This window comes from Dipodomys ordii, unplaced genomic scaffold, assembly GCF_000151885.1.
Source record: "Dipodomys ordii isolate 6190 unplaced genomic scaffold, Dord_2.0 Scaffold24, whole genome shotgun sequence".
Taxonomy (NCBI): domain Eukaryota; kingdom Metazoa; phylum Chordata; class Mammalia; order Rodentia; family Heteromyidae; genus Dipodomys; species Dipodomys ordii.
In genome coordinates, this window is record NW_012267240.1 from 2,033,463 (window position 1) to 2,052,771 (window position 19,309).

At 47.7% G+C, this 19,309-nt stretch overlaps 1 protein-coding gene across 1 annotated transcript in view; it reads right to left on the reverse strand.

Moving 5' to 3' along the window:
- Window positions 1-16,342, reverse strand: part of Cog2 (component of oligomeric golgi complex 2) — a 99,560-nt gene extending 83,218 nt beyond the window's left edge. The window contains exons 1-2 of the mRNA XM_013014575.1: window positions 16,259-16,342; window positions 15,493-15,571 (exon numbers count right to left, since the gene is read on the reverse strand). Of these exons, the coding sequence (XP_012870029.1) occupies window positions 15,493-15,571; window positions 16,259-16,342 (163 nt within the window). The remainder of the gene's footprint in view (window positions 1-15,492; window positions 15,572-16,258) is intronic.
- Between the last annotated feature and the right edge of the window lie 2,967 nt (window positions 16,343-19,309).

Here is a 19,309-nt window from a genome sequence, read left to right on the forward strand (position 1 = left end):
AGCTGTCTTGCCCCGGAGTCCCCAGCCCCCGCCCCGCCTCCAGGATCTCCAGCCCCCGGACCCTCTGCTGCCGGCCCGCGGTCCCCGGCCGGGCCGTCCCTCACTGCCCCCTCCCCAGACCCCCGGCCGAGTGGAGAACTGGGGAGTGGCTGCGCCGGGCACGACGCGGCTTTACCCGCCCTCTTTCTCCTTTTACTTTATTGCTGGCACTTGAACCCCGGCTGTCCAGATCGCCACGCTGCGGCCTGCTGGAGTCCGCAGGCTGCGGGGCTGGGAGGGAATGGTCTGCGGGGCTGGACGCCTGTGAGGGTGGTCGTGGTGGGGATGGGGGTAGCAGGGCAGTGCTTTGGGTGGGTGAATTGTAAAGTGTGATCCTTTGCACCGCGGCTGAGCGTGCGATTTGCACACATCTCATTTTCCGGAGTGTCATTCAGGCCTCCTGCCCTGGACAGCTGTTGTCCACATCAGCTCTAAGGTTGTTCTAGCTCAGAGCTCCGGTTTGGCAGCCCTATGCAGCCAGCATCTGTGATTTCACTGTGTGTCTTGGAGCATGCCAGATCTAAGTCTACCTAGGAGTAAGCAAGCCTCTTAGGTTTCAGAGAGGGAGGGGAATTGTGCTAGATTGCGCCAGTTATGAGTGAGAATCGGGCCTGGGCTGGTTCAAGAAGGATGAACACTCCGAAAGGAATTGTAAAGCAGTCTTGTATTTCTTACTAATCTGTAATGGGAGAAATTCTGCAGCAGGGCCCTTTCATCTGTCCTGTGCATTACTCACAGTTATGAAGAGCAGTATGACGTGTTGTTTGGTGTTAGGTTCAAATTCTGCTTTCGGTGTTCCTTGTCCTTTAAGTCCAGAGCTAATTTAGAATATGCCCTCCCTAAAGAGAGTCTGGTGTGCATGCAGCGGGGTGGAGGGGCAAGCTCAGTGGTTCGTGATGCTTGAGTTTAGGTTCACTGAAACAACACACTGGTTTATGGGGCCTTAAAATAGATGCCAGATCCAAGTTGGAGAAATCCTGGCACCTAGTTAGCATGGATAGCAGCGGATGTGTTCAAGAGGAGAGAAGGAGTGGAGGCCTTCAGCCTGCGGTGGCACACATGCTTCAGCATTCTGTGCTGCTCACTTGTAAGGAAAGCAGCCTCCTAGTTTGGTCTTCTGTCTTTGTGGTCCTGTTTGTAAACAAATCACACAGGGTGGGCAGTGAGGAGGAGGAAAGACAGCGAGAGCTAGTGGAGAGCAAGAAGGTGACATTTGATCTAAAATCAGATTTTATTTCAATTAATTGTTGGTGGTGCTGGGGTTTGAGTCACAGCCTCATGATTTCATGGTTTGCTTTCTTGCTCTACCACTTGAAGCATGCCTTCAGGTTTACTTTTTGCTGGCTATTTTGGAGATAAGAGTTTATTGAGGGGCTGGGAAGATGGCTCAGTGGTAGAGCGCTTGCCTTGCATGCCTGAGGCCCTGGGTTCGATTCCTCAGCACCACATAAGCAAAAAAAGAAAAAAGCCAGAGGTGGCGCTGTGGCTCAGGTGGTAGAGCGCTAGCCTTGAGCTGAAGAGCTGAGGGACAGCACCCAGGCCCAGAGTTCAGGCCCCACGACTGGACCAAAAAAAAAAAAAGAGTTTATTGAACTTTTCTGCCCTGGCTAGCCTTGAACCATTATTCTCTGGATCTCAGCCACCTGAGTAGCCACCGACACCTAGATGATTTTTTTCTTCCTTTTTGATTTTGGCAGTACTGGGGATTGAACTCAGGGCTTGCTAAGCAGGTACTCTACCACTTACACCAAGTCTCCAGACTATTTCTTTTAATTTTTAACTTGCTTCTTTTTTTTTTTTTTTTGAGAGATTCTTGTTATATAGCCCAGGCTGGTGACTAATTTACAGTGATGGCAGGTCAGGCTGGCCTTGAACACAATACCTCCTGCCTCAGCCAACCAGGTAATCAGGTTTCATAGTAGAATGTTTGTAATTGGGAATGCAATCCAATGAGGATACTTACCTTGCCCATTATAAAAAAAAAAGAGGTATACACAGGTATGTAAATGTGACAATACATAAATGTGTAACTGTGTTGTATGTGAATGTTCACTGCCTGTGCTACTGAGAGTAGAGAAGGCCTCAGAATGACCCAGAAGCCTTCAGAGTCCTCATGAAGGACTTGAGGACCTGCTTGCTTTCTCAGCTGGAGTTGGAGCTGCCCTGTGGCCCAATAATGGGAGTACATAGTGCAAGAATTGGAACCCAGCCCTAAAAAGTGCACTTTTGTAATTATGAGTGAGGATCTTGGTCACCTTCAGGCTAATATTCCCAGCCTCTGTCTGTGTTGCCTTGTTTTCAGCTTCCTGGAGCATGTCTCCAAAGTTCATTAGTGGAGGGTCCTACTCCTCTGTCTCCGTTTACTCCTCCTCCTCCTCCTCTCCTTTGCTCCTCCAGCTCTTTGCCAGCTTGGTGGTGTGGGCCCTCTGTCCAGAGGACCTGAATATACACACTGTGTTTGCTGGTTGACAGGCGGTTAACTCTGCTGGGATGGGCGACATGGGATCTGTCCTGGGAGCACAGGGCCCAGGGCCTTCTCCAAGCCAGACTTGCAGCATATTCCCTTAAAATAGCCCTGCAGTCTGTCAGCCTCATTGCCTGCCTGCTGTGCAAATAAGCAATGCAGCATGCAGGCTCACTTTTGGAAGCAGCATGAAATTTGGGAGGTAGCTTCGCATCCTAGGTCAGACTCCTTTTGATTTTCATCCTTGGTCTTGAGATTGGCTTTCAGGAGGCAAAGGAATGGGCAGGTTCACACATGGAGGGAGGGAGGACTACAGTCTTTGGCTTTGTGAGGTCTTGGTTGTGGCTAGCTGGGATTGGGCCCTTTGCCTTTTCTGTTAGTGGCTAGACTTCTTAGAAGGGTTTTAAATTTATGTACCCTGCCAGCAACCCTGTAGTCATCTGGAGGGAGGCCTGACCTTGAGAAGCAAGAGAGGAAGCTATGTTAATTAGCATTGATGATAATTTTGCCCTTAGAGTTTGCTTCTAGTTTATTTGGCTTAACATCTTTTTTTTTTTTTTTTTTTTTGGTTGGTTGTGGGGCTTGAACTCTGGGCCTAGGCACTGTCCCTGTGCTCTTCAGCTCAAGGTGAGTGCTCTACCTTTTGAGCCACAGCGCCACTTCCGGTTTTCTAGTGGTTTATTGGAGATCAGAGTCTCTTGGACTTTTCTTCCCCGGGCTGGCTTTGAAGAACCATGATCCTCAGATCTCAGCCTCCTGAGTATCTAGGATTACACGTGTGAGCTACAGACACCCAGCTGGCTTAAAGTCTTTGACTAGCAAAAAGAGGAAATCTTTCTCCTGAGGCCAGAGTTAAATAGAGACCCCTTGTCTTCGAGGAGAGCCTGTACACTGGAGCCCATCTGTGGGCTCACTGGAAACAGTTCCTGATGCCTTGGTGTTGTGCCAAGCTGGAGATGCTAGGGAGGCTGAAGCTCAGGATGTGCTTAATAGCAAGCAGGCCCACCATAGGGGTCAGAGGAGGCGGCTGGGTTCTCTTCCAGGATCCTGTGTAGGAGAGGCTGGACCGGGGCTCCTGGTGATGCTGCACTGCTTTTCCATGGACAGACACCCTTCATCTTCACACAGCCCTGGGGCAGAGAGATGGTTACCTCCACTCTGCAGAGGACAGGGTGTGGCTGTCTTTGCAGTCATGGGGTGGTGAGCTGACCTGGTTTAAAGGACTGCTGCATACACCTGGCCAGACCTGATAATTCAGGAAAGGTGGACCCTTCCTCCCCTTACCTCCCCTTTTTAAACTGGAGCTTCTTTTGTTTTGAGCTCAAAGCACTTAAAAATATATATATACAGGAGTTAGAGTTGTTTTTAGCTTTTTTGAGGGGTACAGCATTCCGTGGGGTTCAGCACAAACAGCTGTTTGTAATCAATGCCCCAGTCAGATAAAGAAGAGAGAAGAACCTTGAGTTTTAAACACCTCTATTTGAATCATGGCTGCTCCATGTTCTGCCCTGTCCCAGGGAGCTCAGAACAGCTCAGCAGGAAGCAGGCCTTGGGTGTCTTCTGGGCAGGGTGATGGGCAGTTCTAGAGTCCCCAACTCACTTTTATTTTTAAGAACTGTGATTTTTTCTCTTTTTTATGACTCATTTTTATTTCATAAGCTGTTATAAGTTAAAGTGAATAGATTTTTTAATATTCCTTGTAGCATTTTACAAGTGCAACAGAAGACTGGAGGAGCCCGATTAAGACAGCTGTAGTTCATTAGATAAATGCTGTTGCTTGTCATCACATCTGCTCACAGCAAAGTTTTGGAAAATAAACACCAATTATTCTTGCAAAGAACAAGTTTATCTAAAAGTATGGAAAAGTGTTAAATACAAGGTCTTTAATTTACATGACAAGCAATAAGTACACAGTTTGGAAACTCACCCTGCATGCTGCTAATTTCAGACACACAAAGCATGGAAGGGGGGAGCTGGCCCATTTGACAATCTGACTTCCACCCTGTGGTTTATCTGCTAAGGTGATTTTTTTTCTTATTAATGAGTAATTTGTGTTTACTATAGAAGATAGAAGAAAAGTGATTAAAAATGTGAAACCCTCATAATTTTCCATTATCCTTCCATGTATCGTAGACCAGATGATGGGTGACCTTTTTGTTGTAATTAATAAATTCTGAACATTGTAATTTATGTTTTACAAAGGTATTTTAATGGGTATGTAATATGCTGCAGTTTTCTTTGGTTAACATTGGGTTTGTTGTCCTCTTGTTTTACTTACTGTTTCACTACTAATCAGTGAGATTGTGAAACTGTGCTTGAAGCTTAGTTTGTGTCCACATCCTTCATTTGCTTCTTAAAAGGATCAAAATAGTATCAAGGGAAAGATTTTTCTTTTTTTGGGGGGGGGGTCCGGTCATGGGGCCTGAACGCTGTCCCTCAGATCTTCAGCTCAAGGCTAGCGCTCTACCACTTGAGCCACAGCGCCACTTCTGGCTTTTTTTCCTTTTTGCTTATGTGGTGCTGAGGAATCGAACCAAGGGCCTCATACATGCAAGGCAAGCACTCTACCACTGAGCCACCTTCCCAGCCCCGGATTTTTCACTTTTTCAAAAGGCTTTTGGTGATTGCTGTGCAAGAACCTTGCTTACACTCCTCTCAGCAGTGAACAACAAGAATTGTTGTTAGTTTTTCATTGTTGGGACAAATGCCTGAGAGAATTTCAGGGAAGAAGGATTTATTTTGGGTCCCTGTCTCAGAGCTTTAGTCCTAGGGTTTCTAGTGCTGAGATGAAGCTGAACAGGTGTGGCAGTGTGGGGAGTGTGTGGTAGAGAAGCGCTGCCTATCTCTCGGCAGCCAAGCAGCAGATGGGAGTCAGATGGAGAAGCAGCCCCAGGCCAGGTACATGACCTTCAAAGACACATCCCCATTGACCTGAATACTCCAGCCAGGCCAACCACCTCATATTTCCACTGCCGTCAGATTATGAATCCATCTGTGCAGTCAGAGCTTTTGTGAACAGTCATCTCTCAAGGCCCCATCTAAGCACTGCCTGCAGTATGTGAGCATCTCAGTGGACATTTCAGGGACAGAGAAAGTAACAGGAAAAGCTAACATGGAAGGCCTGTCATACATGACTGGGTTGTGTGTGGATCTTTTTGCTCTACTTGGATGGTAATTGCAAATAGGCGTACAGTAATTTTTAATGTGTGCAGCCTGAACTCTTGCAGGCCAGGTGCTTGTAAGTTGATCTTGCAGATCTAGAGGCTTTACATACAGTTCTAGGCTTTGAGAACTATGGGCTTCAAACTTTCAAAGCCAGAGACTTATAGCTGTAGGTTCTTAGGTCAAAGCTTATTGTCCTGGGCTTTAAATGCCAGTGGCCTTGCACCCAGCAGCTAATGTGACTGCTTTCGAGATTCAGGTGTCAGGAGCCCCTTGGCTCCTAACCTTCGGTGGCTCTGGATTGTTGTAGTGACTGCAGGCAGCAGTCTCTTGTCTGTGGTTCATCGCAGCTCTTTATCTTCTGTGCTCTCACTGTCCACCATCTCACCTGCCCAGGACTTCCACAGTCCTTTGTTGTATCAGCTTCTTCAGTAATTGCTGTGGGCTGATCTCTGGAATCCTTCAGCCTCCTAAGAACTGTTGGTACTGCTGTTCTTGGGGTTGGAAGCTCAGGTTTTGTCTTCTGTATCCATGATTAAGACAACAAGTGGGTAAAAAAAAGTTCTGTTCAGGAGCCTAATGTTATATCACTGGAAGACAGCACACAGGAAAGAAATCTCCTGGACTGACCTGAAAAGACTGAAAACTAACCTGCTTAATTAGCTAGAAGAGGGGTGTGGAATTCTGTACACAGCTTCTTGTTCAGCCACAGCCTTGTTGGTGCACAGCTTCTAGTTCTGATCAATCTCTTTTAAGCTCACATATGCACCAATCACCTTTGGGCCCAGTCACACTCCATCCCTAGTTCTGAGTGCAATTATAACTGCAGGATGGGCAGGGCCATCTAGAGGGCCAATACTTGTCATGGTGGCAGTTAAAACCCAGTAGGTATGGGGCTGGGAAGGTAACTCAGTGGTAGAGTGCTTGCCTAGCATGTATGAGGAGGCCCTGGGTTTGATTCTTCAGCACCACATAAGCAGAAAAAACCCAGAAGTGGCACTGTGGCTCAAGTGGTAGACTGCTAGCTTTGAGCTGAAGAGCTGAGGGGCAGTGCCCAGGCCCAGAGTTCAGGCCCCACAACTGACCAGAAAAAGAAAGAAAGAGAGAGAGTGAGAAAGAAAGAAAGAAAAGAGAGAGAAAAGAAAGAAAGAAAAAAAGAAAGAAAGACTGAGCAGGTGCAGCTCATCTGGAGTGGTTGTGACTGGAGCAAGTCATCTTGCAGCAGAAGTCATGGCTTCAGCCGCAGTGTGGTTCCATTGTCCTGAAGTCAGAGTGGAGCTTCCTTGGAATGACTATAGAGCATTCCAAGCCCTGGTCCACCATGATGACAGTCCAGCCAGTCTCCAGAGGTGGGGCTGCTTGTTTGACAATTCCCTGCCCAAGTCAAATGAGCACAAGGGAGGAGTCTTACATCTGTCAGTCAGGCAGCTGTCTGTCCAACAACTTTGATTATTCAGAACATAAAGGGTGGGTGCTTGCAATAAAAACCAGTGAGGGCTAGGAAGGTGGCTTAATGGTAGAGTGCTTGCCTTGCATGCATGAGGCGCTGGGTTCGATTCCTCAATACCACATAAGCTGAAAAAGCCAGAAGTAGCACTGTGGCTCAAGTGGTAGAGCCTTGAGCTGAACAGTTGAGGGACACTGCCCAGGCCCAGAGTTCAGGCCCCCAGCCAACAAGAAAACAAACAAACCCAGTGAACATTCCCAGCATCAATCCCTAGCCAAGCACTTACAGGTGAACTCTGTCTTATCTCTGTCTACTTACTTTTCCTGTGGTTGCTTATGCTCTTGATGTTATAGCTAAGAAACCATTGACAAGTTCACAATCTCTGTGAGGAGTCCCAGTGTTTTAGCATTCTAAGAATGTTATTATGGCACTAATGTTCCATTTTAGCTGTAGTAAGGTAAAGCACTTGTTTTTGCTATGGATATTCAGTTGTTTCCACTCCATTTTTTGAAAAGACAACTCTTTCCCCTGTTGAATTATTTTGGCCTACTACCAAAAGTCAAGAGACTGTAATTTATGTTTCATTTTGATAATATTTTTGTTTCTTTCTCTTCCCAAACTTCAATCGGTGTCTATTTCTCTACAGTCATTTCCCCAGTACAAGACCTTTTAAGAATTTCTATTTAACGTTTTATTATACACAGTCCCAGGGATTTAACTACTATCCTTTTATGTCACACATGCATATGTAAACACCTAAATGCATGCACAAGATATACTAAATACACATTTTGTCCAAATAGCTAAATGTTTGCTTAGGGCTGACGCCAATTGTAGAATGACCTACCTAGAATACAAGACTACTGCTTGAAGTTTTGTTTAAAAATATTACATTAAGAATGTTTGTAGTCAAGGATTAACAATGTAGTGAGTAGCTTGGCTATACCTGGAGCTGCTCTACTGTGCATTTGTGAAAAGGAAGAGGTATTTGCTTTCATCTGGGGCTTGGCTACTTCTGATTGTGCAAGGTGCCACTGCCACTGGAGATTCCTCTTTCCTTTCTGGTGGCAACTCTTAAAGGTGAAGGGTTATCTTTCTTTTCATCTAGACTTGAGGCTTTGGTCAGTGGGATGATGGGATTTCATTGACTAAACCCATGAACAAGCAAACCTTGGCACACATAAAGGTGTTGCAGGAATGCCTCAGAAGACACATCAGGTGTTACACCCCTCCCACAGCTTTTACTTCTGACATTGCTGAATGCCATTACCGCTCTCCAGTCACTCAAGAAAAACTAGAACTGTTGCAATGGGTAGTGTGTTTTCCTTTCTAGAGCATTTTTCGATTTCTGCATTTTGGATTTCTGTACATGAACGTTACGTTTGGTGTCTTCTTCCCTGAATAGACAATACAGTAGGTATCAGGGACAGAACACTGCAGGCTAGGCAGTCTCTTGTCTGTGGTTCATCACAGCCTTTTACCCTGACAGATCAGGACTCTTCCCAGAGTTCCCTGGGCTGGTAGAGAGGCAGAAACATGGATGAATACCTCATTAATCCAGCTGGCTGTCAGACTGTCATGTGTAAATGTACAAGACACAGAAGGAACACACTACTTCTGGGAAGGTTTTTGTTTTTTCAGGAGGAACTTAATAGCTAGGATTTGTAGTTTGGGCAAATCCTAGCAATTCTTCATCTTTTAATGACTGAAAATGGTGATGTGTCTGTGGTAATCATTTCAACATTCAAATGGAATGTAGCTTTAGTCTCTAGACCTTAAAATTACAAGCAATTGTCTTCTTTAGCATTCTTATAAAGTCTGTTAAGGTTTCTATTTATTTTTGTTGGTCCTAGGGCTTGATTGAACTCTGGGCCTGGGTACTGTTCAGCTCAAGGTGAACACTCTACAACTTGAGCACCACTTCCAGTTTTCTGGTGGTTAACTGGAGATAAGAATCTCATGTACTTTCCTGCCAGGGCTGGCTTTGAATCCTAGCTACTCAGCCTCCTGAGTAGCTAGGATTAAGCCACTGGCATCAGCAAAGTCTGTTAAGTTTTGATTATTGAAAATAAATTTCTCGCTGTACTTAAATTTTTTTATTGTTACTATAAAGGTGATACACAGAAAGATTTCACTTATATGTCAGGTAAGGAGTACATGTCTTTTAGGACAGTGTCACACTTCCCTCCTTCCCTCCCAATTTTTCCCTTCTATCCTCACACACAAGTTGTGTCATTCATTTTCAACAAAGTGTCTAGTGAGCACCAGTGTTGTAGACTTTCCTTTCTTTATACTGTCTTCTGTTTTGGTCTAGCTGGACTATGGAACTTTGGTCTGTTCCTGAATTTTTTCTCCCCTGGTGCTGAGGACTAAACTCAGGGCATTGCTCTTGCCAGGCAAGTGCTCTTCCGCTGGGCTAAATCCCCAATTCTGTCCCTGAATTTTTAAGTTGAGTTTCCAGTTTTAATTTCCCATCATTGCTAGATGATGAATCCCAAATCAGACTTTTTCTTGAAATAGTTTTAATTTGAATGAAATTGAATGACTATTACATTAAACTTGTATGGTCTGTTACTCTTATGCAAGCTAATACATGAAATGATTCTAAAACATTATAATTGTGATATAGTCTAAACTATTAATTGACCTTGCATCATTAGTTACATTTTATAACTGTCAGTTCTGAAGGAATAAATATTCTGTGTAAAGGCATCTGGCAATATTCATAATATTTGTAATGTTTTGTCTACCATCATTTCTTATTTGAAAACCCTTGATCTCTTTTTTGTTTGTAAAACTAACGGATATTATTACCTTTATTCTTACAATGCACATCTATGTATATATCTGATAATACATACATATTTTAACTTACATAGATTTTCAATCTGTAAGGAGCATAAGTATATGTTCAGGCTGAGTTACATCTGGTTGGGAATTTTGTTTTTGTAGCTACAGGATTTTTTTCCACATGTGTGTTTCAATGAGTCCCTTTGAGCACGGTGATTATTTTAATTAAAATTAAATTACACCTGTACCCCCTGCTACTGTCTCTTCTTGTGTGTGTGTGTGTGTGTGTGTGTGTGTGTGTGTGTGTATACTTCTTTTGAAAAGGCTTCTTGCCCCTTTTCTTTCCTTTTTTAAAAAATTAATTGTTATAAAGGTGATGGACAAAGGGTTACAGTTACGTAAGTCAGGTAATGCGTACATTTCTGTTTAGACAGTATCACCCTTCTCTCCTAGTTTTTCCCTTCAGTCTCCACCCGCAAGTTGTATAGTTCATTTTCAACAAAGTTTCAACTGAATACCACTGTTAAATTTGTTCATCCTTTGTCCTGGCAAATCCTTGCTAGCTACACCTGCCGCCCTAGTAACCTGTTATGGTTGCTAGGTAACAGGACTTGTCTGTGAACGAGCCATCTAATTTCGTGGTTCTGCTGGGCCCCTGGGTCTGTCTTCCTGTGGTCTGAGTTGCAAGTCAGAGCATCCCACCCTTCCTTTGCTTCTGTTTCTCCTGCACGGATGTGTGCCAGTCTCATCAGGGTTCAGAATCCTGCTGGACACATCAGCGCAGAGCCAAGGAAGGCTGGGCCAAAACTAGGAGCAGCGCATCAGTGTGCAGAGCCCTTGACTACTGAGTGCTGCATCATGGAGGCCCACAGGCTGGGGTGTGTGCTGGGCACCCTGAGCCCTTGGGTGTGTTCTGCCAGGGGACAGCACAGCCTGTCCTGTTTCCAGCTCTGTCCTGAGCACCTGCACTGTCACATGGCATTTCCCATCAATGATAGGCTGGGTTGTATTCCCTCATACCACAGGCAGGAACCCTAGCCCCCACTGCTTCAGAATGTGACCTGTTAGAGAAAGGGTCTTTACATATATGATGCCGTTACAGTGGGGTACTAGTCTGACCCCGGGTCCTTGTGGGAAGAGGGAACCAGGATGGAGTGGTACACACAGTGTGACCACATGTGGACATGGGCAGAGATGGTATCCAAAGCCAAGGACAGAGGCCTCAGAAGGAACTAGAAGTGCTCACACCTTGACCTTCTAGACTCCAGAACTGAGAAACTTGCCCAGGCTGCCCGCCTGGAGTACTGTTTTGGTAACTTACCAAAATGACAGAGCATCCAGTGAGATGAGCAGTGACAGCTGAGACAAAATTGGCAGCAGTTCGGCCGGACCGCAGGGCTGTGATGGGGTGTCCTGCACTTAGCTTTCTGACCTGGTCTCTGAGGCTGTGGAAGTGTCTGGCGTCAGATATGGCAGTGTAGGCCTGCTGAAGATCTGGTCCAGGTCACCCACAGAGGTCCTGCAGGGCCCAGCACCACCAGGCCTTTGCTGTGTGTGGGATGCCACTGGCGAGGCCCTGACGCGCATGTGCTTACCTTACCATCTTGGAACTGGATCTTCCTGTAGCATCTCATGGCTTACTGCAGAAGCAGGTCGCATGAGGCAAATGTCACCCAGCTTAGAAGCTGTGTTGGGACTTGACCTTCCAAAGGCTCATTTCTTTGGGTCTTCTGAGCCTCACGAACTTTCAGAAGGTGTCCAGTCTTAAGCTGTAGCTGATCTGTATACATTCACTCATGCATTCCTTGTAGGTTTGGGTAAAACATATCGTAGAACTATTTTTTATGGCAGTGACATCTTTGGGTCATTAAAATATTATTGTTTTTATCATTGTTCTTGGGAGTATACTTAATAAATATTCTTTAGTCTCTTTTGCTGCTTGAATTTACTTGTCATTTAAAAATTATCTTCACAAAAATGTCATTCCAAATGTCAAAAATGAGGACACGGAAGCTGAGGTTAATTGGCGAGAACCAGAGTAAAGCTGGATTCTGGTTTTTCGTTTTGTTATGTTCTAGCACTTCAGGTACATTGAATTTTCTTTTTCTTTTTTTTTTGGGTCCAGTCATGGGGCCTGAACTCTGGGCCTGGGTGCTGTCCCTCAGCTCTTCAGCTCAAGGCTAGTGCTCTACCACTTGAGCCACAGCGCCACTTCTGGCTTTTTTCTTTTTGCTTATGTGGTGCTGAGGAATCGAACCCAGGGCCTCATGCATGCAAGGCAAGCGCTCTACCACTGAGCCACCTTCCCAGCCCCTACAGTGACTTTTTCTATTGGGTTCTCTTGTGGGATTTTTCTGTTAGATTCTCTGGTAGGATCTGCAGATGAAACGTCTGCTCGTGGGCTGCCAGGGCAGCCTACCAGGCACACCTCTCCAGATTCCTTCCCTCCTGATGGGAGGGACTTCATCCCCAGTGCCCCAGGCCCAGGGCCAGTGTGAAAATGTGTGTGCCTGTGCAGGTGAGTGTGCCTGTGTCTGTGTGCAGGTCCATGTGTGTGAACCTGTGCAGAGGGTGTGCCCATGTCTGTGTGCAGGTCCATGTTTGTGAACCTGTGCGGGGTGTGTGTGTGTGTGTGTGTGTGTGCTCGTGTCTGTGTGCAGGTCTGTGTGTACCTGTGCAGGTGGGTGTGCCTATGTATGTATGCAGGTCCATGTGTATGAACCTGTGCAAGTGGGTATGCCCGTGTCTGCGTGCATATCCGTGTGTGTGAACCTATGCAGGGGGTGTGCTGGTGTCTGTGTACAGGTCCATGTGTGTGCCTGTTAAGGTGTGTATGCTCATGCATGTGTGCAGATCTGTGTGTGTGCCTGTGTGGGGGTTGTGCCTGTGTGTGTGTGCAGGTCCGTGTGTGAACCTGTGCAGGTGGGTGTGCCCATGCACGTATGCTGGTCTGTGTGTGAACCTGTGCAGGTGGGTGTGCCTGTGCATGTTTGCAGGTCCATATGTGTACCTGTGCAGGGGGTGTGCCCATGCATGTATGCAGGTCAATGTGTGTACTTGTGCAGGAGGTGTGCTGGTGTGTGTGCAGATCTGTGTGTGTACCTGTGCAGGTAGGTGTGTTCATGCAGGCTTGGCATGCTTGCTTCTGTGTGTATTTGTGATGTGTGTGTATTTGTGCTTGTGCAGATATGTGTGTGCCTGTCCAGATGTGTGCATTCATGCAGGTGTGATTTATCCATCCATATAGGCGCATGAGTGCATCAGGTAAATCATGGTTGAGTGAGGTTCCCTGGTCCTAAAACAGGCCAGATATATTTGGCTGAAATGGTTTCCAGTTGTGCAATGTACCTTCCAGCCAGGTGTACCTCCAAACCCTTAGAGAGCCCACAAGGGTATAGTTTCATAGAACCCCTCTGGTTTGCAGCATGATGCTAAATGAGACCGTTTTATATTGCCCATTATAAACAAGCTTGGGGTTCTCATGGATTTGATCTGGGACACATCCTGTGGACAGAGTGTCTTCCCACCGTGACCCTCTGGGGTTAAATGCAGGACATGGTAGCTTGCAGAGGGGAGCAACCTACCTGGTCAGCCCAGGAGTGGTGGGGGAGGGCTGGGCAGAGTTGGTTTCAGCTGTGATTAAGGAGAGATGAGCCAGGGTTGGAGGTGGCTGTCCAGGTAGGGCTTGCTCTGCTCAGGGGGAGGTGGGTGACACCCTCCATGCAGGGCTGTAAGAACAGCTCTAGCCAAGGGTTGGGTGTTCCAGGAGATAAAAAGTAGCAAGCTGGTTTTGTTGAACCCTGGGGTGAAGTGTGGGGATAATTTTGAGGAGTTGTAGGTGGAGTGTGGGTGAGAGATTTGGGGATTCTGTGAGATACACAGTCCCTTCAGAGATGGAGGAGCAGAGAGCAGGGAAGGAGCCTGGGAGACCCCCAGGACCACCTCCTCTTCTCTGAGCTCATGCCAAAGCCCCCATGACACATAGCAGGTTGGTTTCAATGTCTGGGGGCAGAAATCTGGGTTCTAGATGCTCTGACCTTGCCCTGTGCTGTGAGAATCCTAAATCCATAAAGATAGGCACTGGACACCTGAGGTGGGCCTCCTGTGTGTGCCTGTTCCTTCTCTCCTGTCCTCCTGCTTGGTGGCTTGCTTGTCCTAGGCCCCAGCACATACTGCTTTCTTGCCTGGCTGTCTCTCCTGCAGTTCTAGGTGCTTCAAGGGTTGTTACTGGGTTGTCGGGGGAGAGGAAGGGTGGACAGAGCAGAGCAAAGCCTTTTGTTCTCTGGGAACATGGGGGCTGTACCTGGACTTGTGGGCCAGCAGAGCCAGGCTGGTGTGAAGGATTTGGAGGTAGAAAAATCAACAAAGGCACTTTTCCTCAGAGCTCCACATGGAGGGGTGTGTGAGAGAGGGTGGGGCAGAGCCCTGGCTCTGAGATATCCTGGAGTTAGAGATAAAATGGTGATGGTACTTTAGAGGAGGAAGGAGCTCCTGGAATCAAGTGGCATTTGAGGCTTTCATAACGTGGGCGCTGGTGGCCACCTGACATCAAAGCCTCAGTGGCTGCAGATAGGAGAGGTGGGCCAGAGCTATGTGTGGTGCCCTGGAGGGCTCTCCCTGGGGCCCCATCCTAGGGCCTGCCACGGTGATGCCTGCTCCCCCTCCTGCAGCCTGTTGTGGGAGGGGTCAGGGAGCAGAGAGCCAGCTGGGGCTGGCGTCAGCTGCAAACCAGCACCTGGCAGCTCCAGAAAGCGCTTTAAAAGAAAATCAAAGGAAGTCGTGTTTTCATTTGCGCAACTGGTAGGATGGCTTTGCCACCTTAGTAAGCCTCAAGCCAGCCTTTTGCTCTGGAAAGTTTATTTCATCTCCTGCTCCTTTCAAACCTCATTGCTGAATCGAGCAGACCCAGCGGGATTCAGTCTAGCTTCCTGTGCAGGTCAAGTGCAGCCCAGCACCCCTCAGGCTGCTCTTGCTACTAAAGGCCTGCGGCTCATTTAGTCCGATGGTGTCAAGATCAGCACCCACCTTGGAGCCCTTGGGGGCTGGCTATTGTAAAGCCTCTTCTAGTCACCTGCTTTTGAACTGGTGAGGCTGAAGTTTGTCTTCCTGGAGACTCTGCTTTCTCCTTTCCTCCCTCTCCCTTTCTCTCTCCCTCTTTCTCTTCTGTCCCTACTTCCTTTTCTCTCTCCTTCTGTCTATATCTTCTGTCCTTCCCTCCCTTCTTCCCTTCCTCCTCTTCTCTCCTTCCTTCCCTCCCTCCCCTCTCTTTCCCTCCCACCTTTTTCTCTCCTCTTTCTCTTTAACTCCTTCCTTCCCTCCCTCTCTTTTGCTCCTTCCCCCCTCTTTCTCTCTTCCCTCCCTCTCTCTTTTCCTCTTCCTTCTCTCTTTCCCTTCCTCCTTCCCTCCCTTCTTCCCTCCCTCTCTGATGTCAAGCTTGGTGACTCCAGCTTTTTCTGTCCACCTTTGCATTTGGGCCTAAAAGTGGAACAAAAGCCTGTGTGCTCAGGCCCTGTGTGGTATGTGGCACAGGTGTCTGGTATTAGGATTTTCACAACACCAGCATTGGTGTGAGCTGCACTGTGGTGTGTACCTTGCATAGTGATGCAGTCTGAAGAGGAGTTCCGTTTCTGCAGAATCCCCAAGGGTAAGGAGGGAATAGACTTACATCTCTGCAGGGGAGAAAAAGAGGGGCAAAACAGGCACATGGCTAGATTGTAGTGCCACGTGCTATTTGAGTCCTCCCACATGATTCCGTGAAGCACAGGAAACTGTCAAGATGCCGTCTTGGCCCCTTACCTGGAGTTGTAATGAAGCAGACTGTTGCCCCACCCACCTCCATGTACCAGGCACCTGTCTGTGGTGATGCTTTCCCTGGTGGCCCAGCCCATTTGTCAGTATGGACACACTGGCCCTGACCCTCAATGCAGTCCACCCCCATGAGCCAGCTGCTCCTAGTGTATTAGGAGCCCATCCCCCAGCCCTGCAGTTCCGAGCTGTGTAAGTGAGGGAGGCTCCTGGAAACAGATGGGGTAGAGTCTGAAAGTACACAGTGATCACACCTTGGCTCCTTTGGCATCCTCCCCATGTCTCCAGATGATGGGCCAGGGTGGGCACAGGAGAGAGCCAGCCGACAGGGGCCTGCAGGTGTGGTTGCCTGACTCCTGGCCTTCCAGTGTCCACCTCCTTGTCCTTGTCGCATGGCTTGATGTCCAAGGCTGTGAGCTCCTCTGCACACTCTCAACTCCTGAGAGCATACAGCAGCGCAGCTGCAGTGCATGCCTGGGGTAAAAGAAGGCTGGGTGCAGGTCCTTGTGAAGGAGCCAGACTGGCCAGGTATCAGCCTTGATCATACTCACCGGCTGCAGGCTGCCAGGCTTGGTGGAAAGTTCTCCCACATAGTTAAGTCCAGTGGAGTGGTCATCGGGGACCACGGCCTCCATGTGCACTCTCTGGCCTGGGATGAAGCCAGAACTCAGTATCCTTCCTTAGTGACCAGTCCCTGCTCCTGTTGTCTATTCCAGTATACCAGAGCTGCTCAGCCCTGAAAACATTACCCGCTGTCTGCGCTGCCTGGCTGGCAGTTGCCTTGTTGCATTAAAGATCCCATGGCCCGGGTGCCTCCCCCTCCCCTGGCCCTTGGCTTGTTAGGACTTCCAGAGTGAGTTCTCTTTCTTCAGTGAGTTCTCTTTCTGTCCATTCTGTGCTGTTCTATCCCTTTTCTGGGGCTGTGGCCCACCTAGCCTTTCCTAGTTATACCCTATAGGCCTCAGCTTCCCAACAGTCCTGACAAGCAGCAAATCCTGCTGAGAGCCCACCCTGGCCAAGCTAGGGGCCTCTGTCCTCTCCTCCCCCTCCTCTGCTAGCCAGCCATGAGGGCCTCCTTAAGACTTCCTTCTCCAGGCAGCCCATTTTGTCTTTATTCTAGTTCTTCTCTGACCCACACTGATTCCCACATAAGGAATTGAACCAGGGTCAGGAAAGAAAGGTGTCATCAGGAAAACCACATGTCCAGTTGGCTCTGAAATAGTGTAGTCAGGCCGTAGAGAGCAGGGTGGTCCACCCGCCCCACCCCTGCTCACCGCTTAGAAAGCTGAAAGCTTTCTGTAAAAGGCCTCTATGTTGCTGCCACTGATCTGCTAGACTGCGGGTTTATTAAAAAATAAAAAAGCACTTTTAGCCCATGCTCTAAAAACTCCAGTGTCTGAAAATAGAAGGTGATGGGAACTTGCCTTCCCTAGTGGGCTGGGGCCTCCTGCCGGCCCTGAGTGCAGGAGTGTGTCTTCGCTTAGAGTTGCTGGGTCAGAACCTTGAGCTTAGCCTTGTTTTTTCCCTCCCTCCCTTATTTCCTTCCTCCCTTCCTTCTTTCCTTCCTCCCTTCTTTCCTCCTTCCCTCCCTCCCTCTCTCCCCCCTCCTCTCTTTGTCTCTCTCTGTCTCTGTCTCTCTCTCTTTCTAAAAATCTCACTTTAAGGAGAAAAGGCTCAGGAGGGAGGTGAACGCATTCCTGCAGCTCTCTCTTCTTAAAAATCTCTCCCTGCTGTGGAACATGGTCCAATGTTGGGCACAGGGCTGTGTTTGAAACTGGGATGATATTTGTAAAATCTAAAAAGATAATATCTAAATATGTAGAGATTTCTTAAGAAGGAAAATGCTAGTCATCTCCTAGGAAAAACTAAGGAGGAACTGGAGAAGTTATGTAACTAAAATTAAAGGTCAGTAAGTAAGTGAGTTGTGGCAGCCATGCTGGTGATGGAGTTAGCTGGCTAACACCTGGTTGATGATGAAGCTGTTTCTCTTGTACTGGCTACGATTATGAGAGGGAGACTGTAAGATAGGTGCTGACGGTGCCCTGGCCTTGCTCGTCCTGCTGCTGTTCCTAGGATTCTTGGTCTCCAACCTTGTGCCCAGATCTTGTGCATTGGGAGAGAAGGGGAAAGCCTTCTCAAGATTCATTTCCATTTTTCCTAGCACCAAAAGCTGAGGGGCTGTCTCTTTAAACTATTGCTTAAAATTCTTCCTTGAAAAAACAAGGCAGTGTCTTGCCAGCCCCCACCACCATAGGAAAAAATCTTTGTAGTTACTAAGCATCTGCCTCTCAGCTCAAGGCTTGAGGCCCCACAGCCAGAAGCACTGTGAATCAGCAAACAAGAAGGCAAAATCCTCAAACACCCAAAATGTGAGCCTGAAATTTCACCCCAAGGCTGGGCATGAGTGTGTGCTAAGAGAAAAATATCTCTTTGTTCAGGTTCAGCTGCCTGGAAAAGAATAGGCAGCGGTTTCAGCTATCACCTTAGCTGAAAGCAGAGCTTAGTGACTGAAAGTGTGTTTACATACAGTCAGTCCTTCAGCCAGGGACTGGCTGTGGCTGGAGGGGGAGGTGAGCTGCGGCATCTGGACACCAGCAGCCCCAGGTCAGCGCAACCTTTCTGCAGACAGCTTTTTAGAGCAAAGGGTAAGCAGTAGGAGGAGGCTGGGAGCTGGGAAGGAGCTGATGATGCTTCATCAGGCTTTGGATGTATGGTTATGATATCCATTTCAGGAAATGAGGAAACGAGGCCAGGGACAGCCAGATCTTGTGGGAGAGGCAGGAGCCCTGGGGTCCTCCTCTGCCCCTACTACCTGTCTGACCTTGGACCAGAGTTGCTCTAAGCTTCTGTTTCTCTATCTGTAAGATAGAGAACTTATCTGTAAGATAGAGAGCTTATGGGGCTGCGGACGGGCACTGGTGGTGATGTCTGGTGCAGGAGCGACTTCAGCAGATCGAATCTGTTAGCAGAAGGATAAGATGCCAGAAGGTTGGCCCTGTGTTGCCAGGGTTGGATCTGAGCCTGGTGCCTGTGTTCTTATTACAGCATAGTCTCGGGGTACTGTGCTGTGCACAGCATAGTCTTGGGGTACCATGCTGTGCCGTGTGGCTGAGTCCACAGCCTCCAAAACCTCTGCCTTCGTCTTCCACTCAGACCCATGATCCAAAATGTGACTGCACATCCTCTTCTCACAACTCTAGTGTCTGGTTTTTCTTAACACAATATTCACTGATTTTCTTAAACAGGTGAAGTACATGATTAATAGTTCCCTAGTTCTCTTGATTGCCTCCCTTTCAGAAAATATTCCTGGCAAAGAAGCCAAGTGCCAGTGGCTTATGCCTATTATCCTATCTACTCAGGAGGCTGAGATCCAGAGGATCATGGTTTGAAGCCAAACTGGACAGAAAAGTCCATCAGACTCCATATCCAATCCACCACCACCAACGGCCCCCCAAACAATAGCAAGAACTACAGAACAGCAAAAAAGCAGGAGTATAGAGGCATGGCTCAAGTGGTAGAGTGCCAGCCATGCAAGTAAGCTGACCAATTTCAAGGTCTTGAGTTCAAATCTTGAGTTTAAATAGTATACCCAAAAAGTGCCT